General features: G+C 38.3%; 2 protein-coding genes across 2 annotated transcripts; one reads left to right on the top strand and one right to left on the bottom strand.

Annotated features, from left to right (window-relative positions):
- Positions 1-4,634: 4,634 nt before the first annotated feature.
- LOC145485774 (XK-related protein 6-like) lies at positions 4,635-7,700 on the bottom strand. The gene has a single exon (XM_081464399.1). It carries the CDS (start codon positions 7,141-7,143, stop codon positions 5,947-5,949), a length of 1,197 nt encoding a protein of 398 aa, XP_081320525.1. The 5' UTR covers positions 7,144-7,700; the 3' UTR covers positions 4,635-5,946.
- A 13-nt stretch (positions 7,701-7,713) lies between these two features.
- Positions 7,714-19,492, top strand: LOC145485773 (DDB1- and CUL4-associated factor 4-like). The gene is given in 14 exon segments (XM_081464398.1): positions 7,714-8,203; positions 8,205-8,364; positions 9,588-9,754; positions 10,801-10,874; positions 11,242-11,353; positions 12,778-12,839; positions 13,199-13,277; positions 13,747-13,799; positions 14,424-14,494; positions 15,448-15,537; positions 15,658-15,758; positions 16,352-16,525; positions 16,674-16,791; positions 17,019-19,492. Coding segments are annotated over 14 exon segments (1,587 nt in total). The 5' UTR covers positions 7,714-8,074; the 3' UTR covers positions 17,216-19,492.
- The last annotated feature ends 1,037 nt before the right edge of the window (positions 19,493-20,529 follow it).

The raw sequence follows: 20,529 nt of genomic DNA, 5'->3' as shown, positions 1-20,529 counted from the left end.
TGTCCAGTTTGCCTATGACGTCAGTGCTTTCTCATTGGCTCTCAGCAAAGCCTTTTGTCCTTTCGCTTTATAAGTACGACACCACCCGGATGGTCGGGCGGCCAGTTAACTCCACCGCAATATAGACATCTCTCTTAATCTCTTTTAAAACAATACCTCCTGGGTATATCCAGTTTTCTTCCTCAACCATCCCCCTAAATACTCCCCCAATATCCCCTCACAGCCTACACTTTATCGATCCCCCACATATACCTACACAGCATACATTTCATTAAACCCCAACATATACCTACACAGCATACATTTCATTAAACCCCAACATATACCTACACAGCATACATTTCATTAATCCCCCACATATGCCTACACAGCCTACATCTCATTAAACCCCAACATATACCTACACAGCATACATCTCATTAAACCCCAACATATACCTACACAGCATACATCTCATTAAACCCCAACATATACCTACACAGCATACATTTCATTAAACCCCAACATATACCTACACAGCATACATCTCATTAATCCCCCACATATACCTACACAGCCTACATCTCATTAAACCCCAACATATACCTACACAGCATACATCTCATTAATCCCCTAAATATACCCACTCAGCCTACTTCTCATCAATCCCCCCAAATATATCTACACAGCCTACATTTCATTGATTCCCCCACATATACCTACACAGCTTACATCTCATTAATCCCCCACATATACCTACACAGCTTTCATCGTATTAATTCCCAACATATACCCAGACAGCAATACATCTCATTAATCCCCTATATATACCTGCACAGCCTACATCTCATTTATCCCCACATATGCGTACACAGCTTTTATCGTATTAATTCCCAACACACACCTACACAGTGCACATCTCATGAATCTCTAACATTTACCTTCACAGTTTGCATTTCATTAAATCGTTGCTAGAGTCATTTCTCGTTATATTCAGTGGTTATCAACTCATGTAGAACCAAGTGGTCTTAAGATATCTAGGAACAAGTAAATTGACTATCGCTATTCAAATTATCCGTTCACTTGAAGTCTGGGAACAGGCTCCCGGTTGGGGTAATGGGTTTAGTGCGAGCTTATAGAGCCGAGAGCGGAATGGTGACGAGGGGAAGCGCAATTCGCGAAATTCTTTTTTTTCGCGCTTATTGGCTCGCTTCTCTCGCCGGATTTTTTTCCGTCCCCGCTGGATTTTTTTTTCCGCTTTCGCTGAGAGCCTGTTCGCAGGCTAGTTCATTTGCCGTGCACTCAGCCGTTCGAGCGGATACCGTAAGGAACGTTTTCGCGTGAGAGGTCACATATTTGCCGATGCATTTTTGTGGTTGAATCGGCAAAGTTCTTTTAACGACGCTTTTAGGGTGGAGAAGTAAAATTGGCGATCTACTTACATCTTTTTATGTGACGCGTGATTAGTGAAAAAAATTCTCCGTGATGCGTGATTTTATAGAAAAATTCAGCGTGATGCGTGATTGGTACCCAACCTGCGCCACCCTCTGGGAGGGCATGTATAACCGAATGCAATATACTTTTTAAAGTATATTGCGTGGTTTAAAAACCATCTCATGTTTTAGACGCCTTCGCCCACAGAAACATTTACTGAGATAATATGATTCACTGGTCTAGAGAATTTTTTTCTTCATATAAGAAATATTTAACAATCATCTTTATCTTTATCTTGGATCAATTGCAAGGTTAACAAGGCAACAAGTACAAAAATTAAGAAAAACGAAATAGAGAAATTTTGGACAAAGTTCACAAAAGACAGACTTTTCGGTACAACTGTACTTTACTGAAAGTTCATTGTTTTCGAATTTATTGCTTCCTTTCACGGTACAAGGAGTAATTAATTTGCTGGTATCCACATAAACACTCAGGCCCTCGAGAGAGAAACTCTGTGATTTGCAACAGGAGCATTGTAAGACAAAGATTTACGGCATAATCACATGACTCCAAGCGCCTCGGCCGTCTTTAACTCTACGACGAATTACTCGATCGGTTGGCACTTGATTTAAAGCTTTAATTAAGTTATTTTCTCGTTGTTTCGGTGGTTTTCTACTGGTTTTCAATACAACTAGGTCTGGAAATGTCTACACGAGAATGTTTCACTGTTTGGGGAACAGAGTTCAGCTCCCGGCTTCTGTTTAATACAGTAGACGAAAACTGAGTTCCATTATGCCAAAGCACGATGAAAGCCAACAAAGAGATGTCAAAAAGCTGCCAAAAGCTAATAAAAAGGAGATTGATAAATTGGCTGCGAATTACAGCTCACTGATCACTTCAATGCTAATTGAAAACTTGCATACTATCAGACGAGAAATGATAATTTGCATGCTTGTTCCTTGTTTACATGGCTCAAGTTTTCATAAACTTCAATAGGCACAATTTAATTTTCACTCCTATTTAGCATTCTTATCTCTTCCTCCTACAGTGAAAAGACAACTTAAAGTAAGACAAAACTGACATTCTAACTCACACCTTATTTAACATGCAAACCGGCCCCTGTCCCGTCCCGATCGCCTCGCTCATTCTTCTGTTTCGCGCTCGCCGAATGTTTCTTTTCCCTCCTCGCCAGGAGCCTGTTCGCAGGCTAACCTTATTAGGCCCGAGTCAAACACCGCACTTCACATGAGCCGAACCCAATTTAACCAAATAGGCTCATGTAGTTCGGCGTTTGACCCAAATAAGTTCGACTGATTTTATTTGGAGCGGCTGAGGCGTTCTTCACGCCGGGCCAGCCGCGAATAATGCCTGACGACCGACTTTGGGTCAAACGCCGATCTTCACCTGAGTCGAACCAAACGCATAATCAAGTATAACCAAAGTCGTGTTCATGTATGAATGGTGTAGCGGTTCGGTTCGACTGAATTAAGTTCGACGTTTGACTCAAACAGGCGTTCTTAATTATTTGAGTCGACCCAAATTGCCATTAGGCTCGGCTCATGCGAAGTGCGGCGTTTGACGGAGGCCTAACATGTTTTTTGTTCATTCGGCATTGAAGAGAGAGAAGGCGGCTCGTCATTGTTTTACCAATACTAGAGCCACCTTAAACCTTTACTAATACTAACCTTAAGCCTAAACATTGTCTTAGTGTAGTATTTTAGCCTAAAACATTGTCTTCGTGTAGTATTTAGGTCTAAGGTTAGCATTAGGAAGGGGCTAGGGTTGTTCCAGTATTGGTAAAACAATGACCCGTGACCTGTGTTTAAGACCCGCCGAGTGAAGCGTACCCCTCAAGACTACTTTAATGAATTGACTATTTGAATATTAAACCCGCTAGTCGTTTAAAGAATGCAATAGTGAATTAATTATTTAAATGTTGAACTCGCTAGTCATTTCAAAAAATCAATATTAAATTGATTTTTTGAACGTTAAACCCATTAGCCGTATATTTGGAACGACTAGTGGGTTCAATTTTCGAATAATCAATTCGTTATTGCATTCTTGAAACGACTGGCTGGTTCAATATTCAAATAATCAATTCATTAATGTAATCTTGAGGGGTACGCTTCACTTGGTTTGACTGTAACATCTCGTAAAACAAGTAAACACCTATACTGCTAAAGAAAATACACCGAAGGAAGGTTTCGTGATGAAAAGCTGCCTACGGATCATAAGCTTTAGGCGGCTTTTTCATCACGAATCGTTACGTAATTCTTTTGTTTTAATTCAATCTCTCACCTTGTGGATTAGAGGGCAAACTTTCTTCTTGAGGTTGCATGACTAGCACTTTTCGATGCTCTTCTCTGCGATCTGCGGGTTTCACAGTTCCATTTGGACTTGATACATGAAAATTATTATTGTTAAAACGTAGAGGTAATGCGTCTTTGATGAAGAAATGAGAAATTTTCCGCTTTGATGGACTAGACCCCATACGGTTGAGTTGCTTCATAGAGTTTTTAAATGAATTATTAGCTGAGAAGACATTTGAACCACTAAATCAGGCACCGTTGTAAATAGTTTGACTGTCGCAGAACACTCAACTGCAAACCGTCGCAAAGTACTCAACTGATGCACTGAAAGTTTGCTAAACAACTTACAGCGATGATGACGTCAGAAAGGTCTATAAGAAATAACAAGTATTTGAATACCATGCTTGGTTGCGTGTTGCTAAAAACAAACAGCAATGCCGATGACGAGCGGCGTTTTCACTCACGTAGCCAGCATTCATCCAAAGTTATTGGAGAAAAAGAAAGTGTTAGTGTTTATATTGGAACGACCGGAACAGAAATATGGCTGCCGTGACGTCATGTGAAATGGCTCTAGACGTGGTTAACCCAGTATAATGGTAAAAACAAAAAACTATCTTGATAGGTCTCTTTTATATCATGCCATAGAAATGAAAGGCAAATGTGCACAAGACACGCTGTTGTGATAAACACGAGAAAACAAAGCACGTGTTATAAAGTACGATATGATTTTAAACTTCCATAACGTCTTCATAAATGACCTTTGAGGTAAATAACAAGTAAATTTAAATGTACTAACGAAAGAAAACGAAATTACCAGTTCGCTAAAGACTTAGAATACTGTATAGAACAAGAAAATAAAGTGACCAGCACAATAAATCTGACCTACGCGTAGCGCACGAGGGAGGTTTTGGGTGTGATACCGTCGATTATACAACGGCTTTTCTATATTCTGATTGGCTGTATTTTCTATGGTATGGTACAAATAAAGATGTTTTTGCATACTTGTAATATCCCGACTTTAAATGAAGTTTTCACTTCAGTTCAGTTCATTCAAAGACGGCTGATTTCAAAGATGCGCTGAAAGGATGCAAAGTCACATCAGTCACTCAGGAGGCGCGAATTCATAGACTCGTTTAAAAAGACGCAAATTCACATCACTCACTGAAAAGGTTCCAATTCACAGACTCGTGTAAAAAGGCGCAAATTTACATCACTCACTAAAAAGTTGCGAAATCAAAGTGCGCTAAAAAGTTGCGAATTCACATCGGCTCACTGGAAGGTTCCAATTTACAGACTCTTTTAAAAAGGCGCATATTCACATCACTCACTGAAAAGGTGCGAATTCACCGACTCGTTTAAAAAAGCGCATATTTACATCACTCACTGGAACTGGTGCCAATTCACAGACTCATTTAAAAACGCGTAAATTTACGGGCACATTCAAAAAAGCGCAAATTTACGGACACGTTAAAAAGCGCAAATTTACGGACATGTTAAAAAGCGCAAATTTACGGGTATGTTTAAAAGCGCAAATTTACGGACACGTTTAAAAGTGCAAATATACGGGCATGTTAAAAAAGCGTAAATTTACGGACACGTTTAAAAGTGCAAATTTACGGACACGTTAAAAAGCGCAACTTTACGCACAAATTATTAAGTGCCAGTTTACGGACACGTTAAAAAGTGCAAATTTACGCGCATGTTAAAAGGCGCAAATTTACGGACACGTTAAAAAAGCGCAAATTTACGGACACGTTAAAAAAGGCGCAAATTTTCATCACTCACTGAGAAGGTGCGAACTTACAGACTCTACAGACTCGTTTGAAAAGGTGCGAATTCTGAAAAGGCACTAGCTGTAAAGGCGCGAATTCCGGGTAAAAGAGCAATTCTACATCATTCATTGAAAAGGTGCCAATAGGCCATTTTCGAGTTATCTTGTGCCTCTGTTTCAAAACGAGCCCTAGTGCAAAACCTTTCCAATGAAAATAAGTTGATTTGGTTGAAAATGGACTTTTAGATGGAACTCATTTTCATAGGAATGGTTTCGCACAGAGACTCGTCTTGACACTGAGGCAAAAGGCAACTCGGAAATGGCCAATGCACAAGCTCGTTTAAAAAGACGTAAATTTACATCAGTCACTGAAAAGATACACATTCATACTGACCATGTATCGATTTATTAAGTGTTGTTATAATATATTAATATTATCATTTTTCTTTACTCTTACTTTTGTGGAAAATGTAGAACATATTTAGAGTCGTCTGTATTTATTTGTGATCCTGATTGGTCCATGTGATTGTCTAAATGAAGGTTTGCCTCTATACCTTGGGTTTCTTGTTCATAACTCGGCCTCACTCTGGTTGACTTGCGGAAGAACACAAAAGTAAATCCTAGATGTATAACTGTGCCCAGCAGAGATAAAACAATCACACAGACAGTGATAACTTTAGAAATCCTTTGATCCCACCTCGAATCGCTTGTCTTTGACCACGAGAAAAACAGCGAAACCATAAGAACGTTTTCAGTTGTAAAACACAGGTAAAACAGTGATGAAGAAACAATGGATCTGCCAAGTTTTATGTCGAAAAATTTGGAATTTAGATCTTTGACTTTGAATCCCAAATACACAAAAATGTAGCAAGGCATGAGAAGACAGGCAATCCACCATACTTCCTTCTCGTTGAAGTATTCATGGTTTCTGTAAAAGTAGATGGAAATACAAACAAACTCATGGAAAGCCAACACTGCTGAAGTGACCCATTTAAAACCCACAAGGAAAGTTACGATTGACAGCCCACGTGCGGCAATGAGACAAGCGTTGTAAAATGTGATGGCAGTGAAATGGGTTAGTGTTGCCTGTTTAACAAAACTGCTATATTCGAACAGAGTTAATACCCAAACAAGGTTTACAAATGTTACAGTAATGGAAATAATCTGCAAGGCGGAGATTTTCTCATCTTGAATAATCGTCACGTAAATCTGAAGAATCATTTGTGGCATGTTTTCCAACAGGCCTTCTACAAAATGGTACACTTTTTCCGCTCTGTAGTCCTGTAGAAGTTTCTCATCTTCGACAAGCCAGCCGTGATAACTCCAAACGTCATCATAATTGCGTAAACAGACAAGAAGCAGTTTGATCTTTAGAAACCCTGATCCGCATGGATTGGCAAAGAATAGAAATTGCTTGACCAGTGTGGTAGCTGTTTCTTGTCTACATCTTTGTAAAAAGTACGCTAGAGTTAACAGGGCCGATGGCAACACCGCAAACGCGACGCAAAAGCTGAACCAGATGAATTGGCGATGTTGATAGTAACTTGTTGCTATCAATATGTCTGTTGCTACGTCCGTGCAAGTCAGGACAGCTCCAAACGAATACTTGATTAACTCATACTGGCCAAGTCGTACATCATTGCCTGACATGTCGCCATCAAACTACCGTCCAGTGATTTGAACTGAGATGCCAGTTAAGCAATTTAACTACTACATCCTATGTTGTGATCGTCACCTTTTAGTTCTCTGCTTGTCATCCTCGTAATTACGAGAAAAATAATTCGCAGTTTGCGTGACAGAATCAACAAACAATTTTGGATTCAATTTTGATATTGGCGCAGCAGTTGATCGTTGTCCTGTATCGCAATAGTTATCTCGATCCTTCACCAATCTTGATCAAAGGTTTGTTCCAATCATCGCTTAGTCATCCAGTGTGCTATCTTGTCCTTCCATTTTATAATTCATAGGACTTGAGATTCTGGGCAAATATCACGGCAAGGCCATTCCTAAATCTCTTTTCGTCAGTATGTATACGCTTAGTGCGAGAGTTCAGACCAGGACAAAAAAATACTTATAAACCTTTTGATTTGGAAAAACAGATCTGTCAAAAGAAACCGATCTGACAACGGAAAAATTGTGCACATGCAAATTTTGATCGTTCGGACGTCAAAGTATTTGTTTACCATCAGTAGTTTTCAATAAACAAAACCCCCACCGGGTGGGAGGCGGGGGTGCGGAATTGCCCTTGCCAAATATCAACGCTCTTTTACCTTGGTTTGCTACAAAGGCATTTAGAATATCCATTATCCATTAGGTTACTTTCGTGGTCAAAAATTGAAGTATTGGTTACTTTAGCCCCAAAGTCAGTCATCTCCTAGTGACTCTCCCGGTAATGCTGAGCGAGGGGATGACTGACATTTTAATTTTCCACATCACGCAACAAAGATACACAAAAGAGTACTCACACGGATCGGGTCGGGAGAAGAAGTCGACTACATTTCAACATGGCCGACGAAAGATGCTTTGTGGCCTTCACGAATGGTGAAAAAAGGTTCATGTTTTGAATGGGATTTTAGCCTGGATGCAATGCAGAATGAGTCAAAAGGAACTTCTGTTGCCAAACTACGATGCATCTAACGTACAGCAAGCCGGAAGAAAATTAAGTAATCCGTCTCAAAGAAGATCGAAAACTTTGCAAATGGACGTCATGCATTAAAATTATGAACATGTTCAAAGCTTCGAGACGAAGGCGATCAACACGAAGAAGGACTGAAACGTATAGCTCTGGTCCAGCTGTTTTAGGAAGCGAACGAAGTTCTGTGGAAGACAACACTATTGAAAAGACTGGTCCCCAAAAATGTTGTGTTAGAGGTATCCTTTTAAGACTAAGTAAGCTCATGACAAGTTTAAAATTTTTGGTCTACAATCTCAGCTAAACGTCCTAATTTTTGTCTGTTATTCAAAATATAGAGCCCATATCGTAGTCTTTCAATAATCAACATTATTATACATTGTAGTCACCATCTGTCTTCTCATTGGCTAAAAGCCTACAATTAATTCTGGGAAACAGCACAACCTACAGATTATTCATTAATCTGCTAGCAGATTAGTGAATAATCAGTAAGTTTCGCATACAATGCATGATTTCCAAGAGCAATGTCAAGTTCACTTGAGAACATGGCTTGTCAAAAATAAACTGTGTTCGGTTCGATAATGCGTTTGTCGTTATTATTCAATAAAACAATTATGAGATTAGGTTTTTGTAATAGCCGCAATAATCAAGGTCTTGGTTAGTGTTATCAGCCGAAGCCGAAGGCTTTGGCTGATAACACTTACCTCGACCTTGATTATTCTGACTATCACAAAAACCTCATCCAATAATTGTTTATTGTTATACCTCCCAACTCAAATAGGTTTTCTGATTGGAGGAAAATGTGTCACATGTCATGGGTCAAAACCCACTAACTCCCTAGGGCGAACAAAACTCACTAACTCCCTTGGGAAACAACAACATGAACTTTCGACTCACATGTGATCTTTCTTTCATTGCAGCATTTTCTGAAAGAAATACAAAATCTGTTCTCTGTGTTACTGTCAAGATCTAAAACCACTTGTTAAAGTTTGTGAGAACTTGAATAAGCTGTGGAAACACTGGCTTGTCGACTCTTGTTCTCACAGGATTTGTCATTCTCACAAACTTCCACTTGTGTTTGTATTTAACAATTAGATATTTATGAGCTTGAGATTTCTATGAGGTGACAGTTGATGAAGCTGAAGGCCGAAATTATCAATTATCATGTCATAGAAATCAAGAGCGAATAATCTAATCATTTTAGTAGAATTCTAACAGTTTTTATTTTTAAACATTAATCAAAATTTGTAAATAGAGTGGTTTTCAATTGAGTGTCAAAAGTAATCAGGCAATTACTTAGGTTTTGGTTTTGGTTTTGGTTTTACTACGGTTTGAGATTTGCTGAGGAGTCTAATTGCTAAGTAATTGGTTTGGTTTTGGTTTTACGAAACTTAATTGAAAAGCGCTCTAGTCTGTTATACACATCATCAAGTGCTATTGACACATATCATTCCTTTACTAGGAATAGAAATTCCAGGGTTTTATTATGACCCAGAGAAAAAACGTTACTTTAAAATCACCAAAGATCATCCAGGGAAGAAATTGGTTTTATGTCACTGTGGAGGGTGGAAAGATGCAACAACTGTCAATCATAACAGAGTAATACCCAGCAATATTAAAGTCACCAAAGTGAGTATTATAATATTTCTTTCTGTATCCTCTAAGAGTCAGTATGGCAGGCAGGGTATTGTAATAAAAATTTAAAAAATAAATTAAAACAAAAATTGAACTAATAAGGTAGAAAAATGTCAAGTGTCATTTTGTGAAAAATCACAACTGTTTTGGGGCAGCGACTAGGAGTATTTCTACTTCTCCCTGTATGAGATGCTAAGCCATCCCAGGAAAAACCCCAGCAATTAAATTTGCCAGTACCCATTTATACACGTGAGTAAGAGGTGCTATAAGAGTTAAAGTGTCTTTCCCAAGAACACAACTTACACAATGACCCCATCTAGGATTAAACCCAGACAACTCGATTTGGAGACCAACATGCTAACCATTAGGCTTCTCAGGGGGAGAGTAGTTATAAATACTCAATCTTAGTGGTTTGTAATGTGTGCCTTGTTAATTTGAATACTAGAGGTTGTATGGTAATAATTCTTATTCTGATTCATATTTGGACAGTAAATGCACATTAATTTGATGAAAAGATGGCCATTGCAGTCCAAGGACTGGTAGTAATGGAAACAATGGGAACAATACGTATGGGTTATTGACCAAGTGTGAGGTCAAGATGGCTGGATATTGGCCAAGTTCTTTTTGTTTGCATGTTTATGGACTGAGACGGAGTCGACGTCCATAAACTTGCAAAAAAAAAAACGAGGCCAATATCCAGCCATCTTGACTGAACAAGCTTGGTCAATAAAGGACTTATTATATGGCTTTCAGGGAAATTTTTCTTGCGGGACACGGCGGGTAGTCCCGAGCGGGCAAGATAGCTCCATCTTGCCCGCTTGTGTAGCCAATCACAGCGCAGGATTTGATTCATCTTGCCCGCTGACGGAGCTGGCCATATAATAATAATGATTAACACAATGAGAACAATGATGAAGTAGACAGACCAACTCATTTACCGTGGGCTCATGCCTTCTAATCCCCAGCAGTGGTTAAATCGCTGATATTGTAATATAATTGTTTAGTACAGTATGACTTTGCTTTATGCATTACAATTTCAGAAACCATCAAGGATATCTATAGCCATCAACCTAAAGCACAGAGAATATTCCTGCCACTCACAGACACCCAGTCGGTAAGTGAAAAACCTGTTACACATAGTCAATAAGGTGTGCGGTATTTCCACAGATTAGTGCATTAAACGCTGTGCCTTGATTAGTATTAGCATGAAGTTGAAAGTCCCCATTGGTTTCCTCAATAGAATGCCAGCTCAAAAAAATGTGTTTGCAGGGTCCAAAATTAACTTTTTGACATTGGCACCAACTGGCAACTTGATTAAAACTCTTAGTCACCAGCAAGTGATTTGCGATCACCAATTTACAAACAAAAACAAAATGATAAAACATGAAGAATGCTTGTTTTGGACATTTGAGACGCTTCCCATGTAACCTGCACAATACAAACGTAAATAAAAATAATACTCTTTTTGATCCTTTTCACAGGAATATGCTAGAAAAGCTTACTCGCGTGCTGAAATTCAAGCAGAAGTTAACTCTTGATCCTAGTTCTAATGACTTCTTTGAAATGGATAGATTTTCAGTTTCAAAAATAGAGGTAACTGGTAGACAGTCTTCTATTCTGCAAGTGCTAGTTACTGTTACCAGTAAGTAACTATTGGTAGAAGCGTACAAGCTGGGAGTGGGGTGGGGCTGCAGCCCCTCCAGCTATGGAAATTATGTAATTTGTTTGGGCAGCACGCTCATGGTTCAGGCCGCAACACTTATTTGACAACATTACAAAATAATGCTGTTTCATGCAATATGAGTGCATTTGTATCCCGATTTCAATACTCACGCATCTGAGTTCACACATTTTCAGGCAGGAAGGTCACACCCCCCACCCCACCTCAATGTCCGAAGTTGCCCGTATGGGATGGATAGCATAACTCTTTCACACAGAGAGATGTGGCTAGCCTAACAAACATAATTTTGAATACAGGAAATTGCCAAACTTTGAGTCACAATACAGTTCCTTTTGTCAACTCCCCAAAAAAGGCTAAACATAAAGTGGAAGACCAACTCAGCTGCTCTGACTTTCACTAAAATTTTGTAAACATACCAATTGTCATCTGATTCTCTGGCTGAGGATCATAGCCCTACAGCTGGTATATAATTCAGTCTGATAAGGTGTGCCAATCATGCCAGCAAATAATGTGGTTTATGCCAATTTCCTGGAATAACATAAGTTTCACACCCTTCAGGTTGACAACTTCAATCTCAGCCCTACTCGCAGCTACAGACCAATTTCTTGTACCTAGCCAAAATTTTGAGCTTTTTTAATTTACAGCCTTTTAATCCTACACTTTGGAAAAGTCAATACTAATTAAACTAGAACCAGTTTAGAAAAGCAATTCAAAGTCCATGTAGGTGACCCTACTTCTTCGATTCTCCAGTTTAAAAAAACTGTTTGTATTTTAAAACAATAAATTGCTGGCTACAGCATTTTGTTGCCGAAACACATCCTACATGTAGGACTAAGACTGCCAAAAAAAATGAAAATTGACAAAGTCTTTGGAATTCAATTGTGTACAGTCAGTCGTATTTGAAAGTCATATTACTTTCAGGATAACAATAACATACCTTTGAATTCAAAAAGGTTGTTGACAGGTTTAGTTTGACAGACTGTACAAATAATAGCTATTGACTCATCAGAATGTGAATAGTAATTTATGTCATTTAAAGGACCCTGGTCAGCCTCTGCCATTTTCAATGCCGTGGAAATTATTGATTTTGCATGGTGAAGCTAAATCTTGATGCTTTACTGTAAGTTATGTTCCTGAAAGTATGTTTAACATTTTATTCTCTTTAGTAGTATCACAATGATTTCCTTCGTTTTGACATGCTCCGAATTAAATATAATAGCCAAACTCTCACATGTGAACAAAAACAAAGGCGTGGCTGACTAAGGCCGTTTAAGATATTTTCCAGATATCCACATGCAGTTCACTAACATTGTGTTCATGTCATATTTATTACTAGCCAGATGCTTGTCATGAGAGGATCTTGACTCTCTACGATACCAAACCTACAGGAAATCAAATGTAAGCTTGTGGTGTATTCCTTTATGTAGTTAATTAATACCACAGTGTATTGTCAAGTTGCAGTCTTAGCTGAAGTGAAACTGCCCCAGTATCACGATCTTGTTTATGATAATTTGCAAGATTTATATATACTTTTTTTTTATTTTGTTCTAATTAAAGCTTTTGAGGGGCTTTTGACAGATTTAAATTATTGAAAGGTGAAAAGGTTTTGGCATGCTAAGTGTTCTTTCAATCTATAGTTTGCCCAATTCTGTTGTCACATTATTTTATTATCTTCATCTACAATTTGAATTTTACTAAAGGATTGACTGTCTCCCTGTCTTTTGTTTTACGACTCAAGCTCCCTTATAATTTTTCAGAGTCCAATTCCATGACCTTTTAAAAGACCAATACAATAATCTTGATGTTGTACATAATATGGCTATGATGAAAAATCAGGTAAGTGAGCAGTTTATTCTTTTTTTTTTTACATGCACATTACTTATCTTCCTCTGCTTTGTGAATACAGTTCTCACACCCCTAGCCTCAGGCCTGGTTATACACAAGACAGACATCAATATTATAATCAGCCACAATTGCCATTCTTAGTCAATAACAATATCATTGTCATCAATAACGAAGTTCATGTTGTTCAGCTGTGGTTAGTTAGTGTAAGTTGTTGCTAGTTGTTGATTATCATCGGATAGTAAAATGAAAAATTTATTGATGACAGAGTTATTCATCATCAAACAAGACTTGTCAGCATATTGTCTTTTTTTTCAACCTATGTAACAGCAGATGTAGAGATCCCTTCACTTGGTCATCTGATTATTTTCAATAATCAGTTAATAAGAAGTTTAGACAATTCCTAACACTCCTTTAGACATTTGTGTGTTTAAAACAAAAAATGTTCTAACTTGTCTTTTAGAAAATAACTGGCCTTCTTTGGAGTCCACACAGAGAAACAAAAAACATTTACATGTATCCTTTGAAATACTGAATAAGTAGTAGAATAACTTGAACTGTTATTTAGCATTAAGATAACATCTATACAATAATTATTGTACCCTCAATTAAGAACCTGTGCAGCATTGTTTAAACAGACAGATCAAGGGGTCATGGCCTGGGTTTAAGCCTGGCAGCTTGCACGGTTCATTGTGTTGTGTTCGTGGGCAAGTCATATTAAAATCACAATCTGTACCTCAGATTAGTACTGAAGAATCATTAACTAAAGGCAAGCTTGATAATGGTTTGTAACCGGCAGTCATGGGTAACAGTGCTATGTTATGCTCTGACGTCGTAGATTTTACCATAAATGTTGCCCACTCAGATACTTTGGTAAGAAAACAACTTTATTTTAAGTAGTCATGTGGCCCCAAAGTAGTTAATGAGAGTACATGATTTTAAGGAAAACTTCCAGGTATATAACAAATCTCATCACATTGGGATCCTTGATAACATTGGCCAAAAAAGTAAAGTTTATTGAATTTAAAGATTGTATTGTAATATTAGAAAATTTGGCTCACTTAATATGTCTTTCCATTAAAACCCATGATCTGTAACCTTAAAGACATGAAAGAATTTTCTTAACATTGAACCTTATAGAGTATCTTTACTTGGACATGGAAATATGTCTGGAGAAACCATGATCTTTAAAGTGGATGGTGCTTCACAACGTAAGCTTTAAAACACATTCATTTTGGCTATCACCAGAGGTCTGCAATTTGTCCAAAGGGCCATGGCTACATGACTGCCTGTCTGAAGCAAAGATTGGAGCAGGTCATGTCGGGACTAATTTGTGGCAAAGTACATGTTTAGGGTTGTCTAATATTGGCCAAATTTATACTAGAGGTGAATTATCTGATGCCAAATTTATATTATTCATACCCAGTGTAAATCCGACCGTTCCAAATGCATTGTTGTGCCACACAGCACTATTGATAATAGAAGCTATTTAATTGTCTACTTTTCAGTTTCTGTGAGTGTTGCATCACAAGAATCACAAGATTAGAATCATGGGATCGTGTCTACTGAAGACATCCACGGTCAAGTGTCAATCAATAGCCTCGATCGATACCCTTGACCGACACTCTATTGACACCCCGGTCAACACTCATCGAAACTTGATCAACATTCAATCAACACTCAATCGACTTCTTGGTCGACAGTCAGTTGAGAGTCAACTAATTTTGTATCAACGCATGTGAGTTGGTTGACACTTGGCCGACTATTGGCCTACTGTTGATCGAGTGTCAATCAAGTGTTGATTCAGATGTCGATCAAGTGTCAACTAAGTATCTATCAGGATGTGGATCAAGTGGTGGGCAATTGAGATGTCAATTATGTGTTGATCAAGGGTATTGATTGACACTTAACCACGGATGCATTTAGGACACATGATCCAAATGATGTTGAGCTTGATGTCTCCTTTATGCCCGTGCTGGAATTTAACGATTCTTATTAATATTTTTTTTCTGATTTGACTGTAATTGCTTTCCAAATGATTGACATTACATGAACTCTAGAAAAGGATAAGGCCAGCCAGCTATGACACAATAGTGTAAATTGCACTGCAGACTTGAAAAATAAGTAATCTCTTTTTCTGCTTTAATTCATCTCATTCAATCAGGTATAGTTGGCAGATGCAATGTGCATAGCAATACAGTGTGGACTAATTCATGGAGCAGAAACCCTCTCTACAGTAACATGATAAGTATTGGTATGTGAGCCCACTGCAGGCTCTTCATGGGGTGACAACCCAAAGTTTAAGTTGAAGGATCTCCTGAGATATATTAAAACTCAGAACAATAATTATATTATTTTAAATCTATTTTTCCAGGGGCCAGCAAAGTAGCTCTCACATTAGATGTGACCACAAAAAGACGTGTAATTCATGTGAAGTGTGTTAGTGATGTGTTTGCACAGGAGTTCTCGTGGAGTGTAAGTTGAAGCCGGGAATCTGTGTTCTAATGGAGTCACGTTTTATGGCCAAGTTGTTAGTGTGCACTTCACCACTTATCACCAGAAAAATTGTTACTACTGTGTTTCCCCTTCACATTGAATGTTATAGATTTTATGACTTCATGGTACCCAATAAAACATTGAGTTTCCGTTCCCTACATTACATTTCCCAAGCCTGCCCCTTTTACCTCGTGAACATGTGCATTGTGCAAGCATCTTGAAAGTCCTTGCATTTAAAAATCAAGATGCAGGGCCTTGAAATTATATAGCTTTTAGGTACAGTGGATCCTTGAAAAAAAAGAAGAGCTTGACGAAACCGAAGCCACCATGGTGCAAGAACTAAGCATCTAGCACCACATTCTATTGGTATCGTGTAGTGGTTAGAGTCCTTGAAACATTGCAATCGTGTCCTGGAATGTCCTTGAAAAGTCCTTGAGTTTGTAGGCCAAAAAACAGGATGGGCCCTGCTTTACTAGTATTTTCACAATAGCTTGATCAATTTGTTTCTAATTGATAATAACTGCAAATTCACCCTTTTTGATTTTTTTCTGATTTATCTCATTATTTTGCAGAACCCTGTTCTTTTCAATGGATCTCGCGATGGCTGTATACGTACATGTGATGTGCGTACATTAGGACACAACTGGCCAGTCATGTGTCTTAAACAGGGAAAGCTGGCGTCAATAACATGCTTACGTGCACTGCACAATGAAAACCATTTGTTGGCCAGTGGTTTGGATGGATCGGTATGAAGTTGATTGATGTTTACTGGCAATTAGGCATCCTTTGTTAGTGAAATATCTAGGCTTCCGTAGGACGCACATGCTTCAGCTTGTTAACAGTGACAGTTTTGTCATGACTAAACTTTAACTAACATAGTAATTTCTTTATCAGCTGAAAATGTGGGACTTAAGAGCGAAGGCCTGTGTGTTGGATTATAGAGGGCACGTTAACGAGATTACGCACGGGCTACCCTTCTATGTGGACCCCACTGACTCAGTAATCTTTGCCGGTAAGGATCTTCAGTTGCCTATTCGTTATACATTTCAAACTTAACGAATGTGAGATAATTTATCACTGAAGACACTGCATACCTAATGTACTAGATAACGTGCCCTATCTTAACACATATTTGCAACCCTGCTTCACTGTGCAATAGTACTGCAATAATTTGCATGCATTGCAGACCTATAATGCTACAGTAGTTTATCAATGTGACTTTTCTTTGAATCCTTGCAGCTGGTCAAGATTCCGTGACTCGTATCTGGAGCATTGGAAGTGGTGAACTGCTTCACTCGATCCCATTCCCTGAGAGTGTAGACAAATCACTCAGCCATATTCCTGCTCTTTACTACTCAGAGGGGTGGGGTGGGAAAGGCGGGATGCCTGGACTGTTGTATGGAGCAGGAGACTCAATCTATTCTTATTCATACTGAAGTGAAGAAAGTGAAGTCTACATTACAGGTCGTCAATGATGGAAGACAAAGCGACTTGTGTACTGGATGAACTAATCGCTCAGTGCATTCTTGAAAAAGTGACCTCTGTCAGTGGTGAAGTATAAAATTAATGGAAAACAAACCCAGTTCCCAAAAACAGAAGGGAATTAAATATTTAAAGCAAAAATTTGTACTCTCTCATGTAAGAACCTCATGGTGTCAAATAATGAGAAGTCTTATGCAGTTCTTCACATAGCCTTGAACAGATAAAATATTAAATTCAATTGCAAGGTAATAAATAAATTAATAAATAAATTAATAAATAGTAATGCGATTGAGTGGTTTCGTGCTCTCTTGCTTTGACAATTTAGATGAGATGATAAAGTAGTGATTACAATGAATGATTTACAAATTGACAAAGCCGGGAAGTGAAAGACATTTTGAAATCCAACCTTGTTCCAGGCTCTCTCTCCTCTGCCTCCCAATGGTCGTCGAGGCAGAGGAGAGAGAGCTTGGGAACGAGGTTGTTTGAAACCATTAAGTGAAGTGATTACTTCGTGCGTCATTAAAGAGGTCTAGTGACTAATTGTATCAGTTACAACTTGCAAGTTTGGAAGTCTTTCCAAACCCCCTTTTAGAATAGAACAGTAATAAAACAGCAACGACAACCCACTTAGTAGATAATGGAAGTATGGGTGGGGAAGTTTTCAAAAAGGTTCGTTGCCTTTCCAAAAGTTCATAGTCCAAAATGTCAAAGTTTACCGCTTCAAATATTCAATTCCAGTTGTCATCAAGTTCAAAATTGGCTTTACCACTGGCCCAGGACAGTTATTTTATCTTATTTCATTGGCATCTCTGAACCTAGTAAAGAAGGCCCTAAACAGGACACTAATATTGTATTGTAACAGCCTTTTCATCTCATGGCGGCGGAACAAGGATGATGACAGATGACGGTTTGTAAGGTATAGTGATGATCCTTAGAACAGGATTTGACTGGGAGGTATTTAAAGGTAGGAAGGAGGGCACTTGAATTGAACTGAATCATCACTGAGCAATAAGTTATAAATATTGTTGTTGAACAGATTTTTATTTTACATGTACACAAGAATCTGTGCGAATGAGTTCCGTGATTATTTAATTTACAAGTTATTTTAATTTGTAACATCCATTTTTTTTTTGTTTGAAAGTAACAGTACTCGCATGCCCAGCATTATATAACCATCAAGACATCTTATTGAAACGGTGAATGCCAAAAAGAAAAAAAAATTGCTTCAAAATTAGCTTTATCTAACGGTGATAGATAACCATAGAACAGTCTATAACCATCAAGATATCTTATTGAAACGGTGAATGCCAGAAAATAATAAAAAAAATGCTTCAAAGTCAGCTTTATCTAACGGTGATAGATAACCACAAAACAGTCTATAACCATCAAGATATCTTATTGAAACGGTGATGCCAAAAAAGTAAAAAAAAAAAATGTAATTGCTTTAAAATCAGTTTTATCTAACAATGATGATTACATAACCATCAAGATATCCCATAGTGCATAGTGGCATCATAGAGGTATTCTTATTGAAATGGTGAATGCCAAAGAAGTGAAAAAAAAAAAGTTGCGTAGTGAAGTTATAATTGCTTCAAAATCAGCTTTATCTAACAGTGTTAGATTCTCACATGACAATGCGAGAACTGACACTGTTAGTCTAAACCATCAAGAAATCCCACAGTACACAGTGGCCATCATAAAAGGCCCTTGTCATAATGATCGGTGCTACAAAGTAGAAAAAGCTCGTGGCGACATGGGGTTGAGTGGAAGTGACAAGGGCCGAGGAGGAAGGATGGAGTGAGAATGGAGGACGAGAGAAAGGGGTCAAGGATGGGGACTGGGACGGAGCAAGGCGAGAGAAGGGAAGGGGTAGACGGTAAAGGATGAGGGGGGGAGGGGAAGGCACAGGGGTGCGGGAAGTAGAGGGAATCGACACCTCCCATGGACTCACTCTGTTACTTCCACCTACCCACCCCCACTCCCACTCAACACCCATGTTGAATAACCAAACACTCATTCTTCTCTGAAGCACTTTCCATCTTTGACTAGAACTTTATGTGACTGCCACTGAGTACCATGGGATAAACTGACAATTACATTAGCCATTGGTATTTACCAATAGTTAATGTAATTGTCGAAGACCAGGCAATGTACACCTGGATTGCTTAAACTTTAAAATGCCAGAAAAAAATATTGGCCAAAAAAAAAAAATGTATATGAAAGTCGAGACACTCCCCCCCCCCCCCCCCACCCTCCCAGAAGCTCCCAGGATGAATATTTGTTTCCAGTCTCCTCATATGATTGCCACTAAGCACTATGGGAAAATTGACAATTACGTTCACACTGTCAGTTCCATCATTGATAAGGACAGTCAAAGACAGATAGTATTTAAAGTATTTACAAAATAGTTTAAATGCTGGGCAAGGAGCAAAAAATATTAGAGAGATTAAGCTTGACGTTGCGTCAAACGGCAAACGGCAAAAAGTTTCATTTTTGCCGTCTGTCTTCAGCTGTCTGTACAGTAGAGTGAACATATTTGTCTTCGCGGGGAATAGTAGCAGACATTTTTCTTTTTTGTGTGTGATTTCGTTAAAGATTACAAAAAAAGAATAAAAAAATGAGAGGTAATCTTTGCCATTAGCCGGGTGCCGTAAACGTCATGCCTAAACTCTATTGGCAAAAAAAATACAATGTATTAAATTTAAAGAAACACGTGGTCAAAGACCGGACCACGTGCACGAGTATTAAAAAATATATTTGCAAAATAGTTGAAATGCCATTTAAAAGTATTGACCAAATTAACTTATGTGAAATTACATTGAGTTGAAAAAAAGTTGATCAGTAGGAAAAACAAATGATAATAACAGACTGCTTCAATATCCAGAATATAAAATTAGTTGACAAGTAAGATGGTATCTGGTATGTCTGTAGAAAAAAACACAATTTGTATAACATCTTGTTGATAGAGCGTTTTCAATTGAGTGTCGAAAGTAATCAGGCAATTACTTTGGTTTTGGTTTTACTACAGTTGGAAATTGGCTGAGTAGTCTAATTGGTAAGTAATTGGTTTGGTTTTTCTTTTGCGAGACTCAATTGAAAAGCGCTCTAGCCATGAATAACTCGGCAAACACTGCGCGGGTTCAAAGCTGATCAACTCAGAAATGTAGTAGCGATGAGTTTTTGGTGAATGAAAGTTCAGAAGTGTGCACAAAAACAAATCGCACTCTTTGAAGGAAGGTTAATTTTAATTAAATCAGTTTGCCCTATT

The sequence above is a fragment of the Orbicella franksi genome, chromosome 4 (assembly GCF_964199315.1).
Source record: "Orbicella franksi chromosome 4, jaOrbFran1.1, whole genome shotgun sequence".
Taxonomy (NCBI): domain Eukaryota; kingdom Metazoa; phylum Cnidaria; class Anthozoa; order Scleractinia; family Merulinidae; genus Orbicella; species Orbicella franksi.
This window is presented reverse-complemented; position numbering and strand designations above follow the sequence as displayed.

Bases quoted from the DNA above. Each gene is read 5' to 3' on its own strand.
- LOC145485774 (XM_081464399.1), bottom strand. From the start codon at position 7,143: ATGTCAGGCAATGATGTACGACTTGGCCAGTATGAGTTAATCAAGTAT.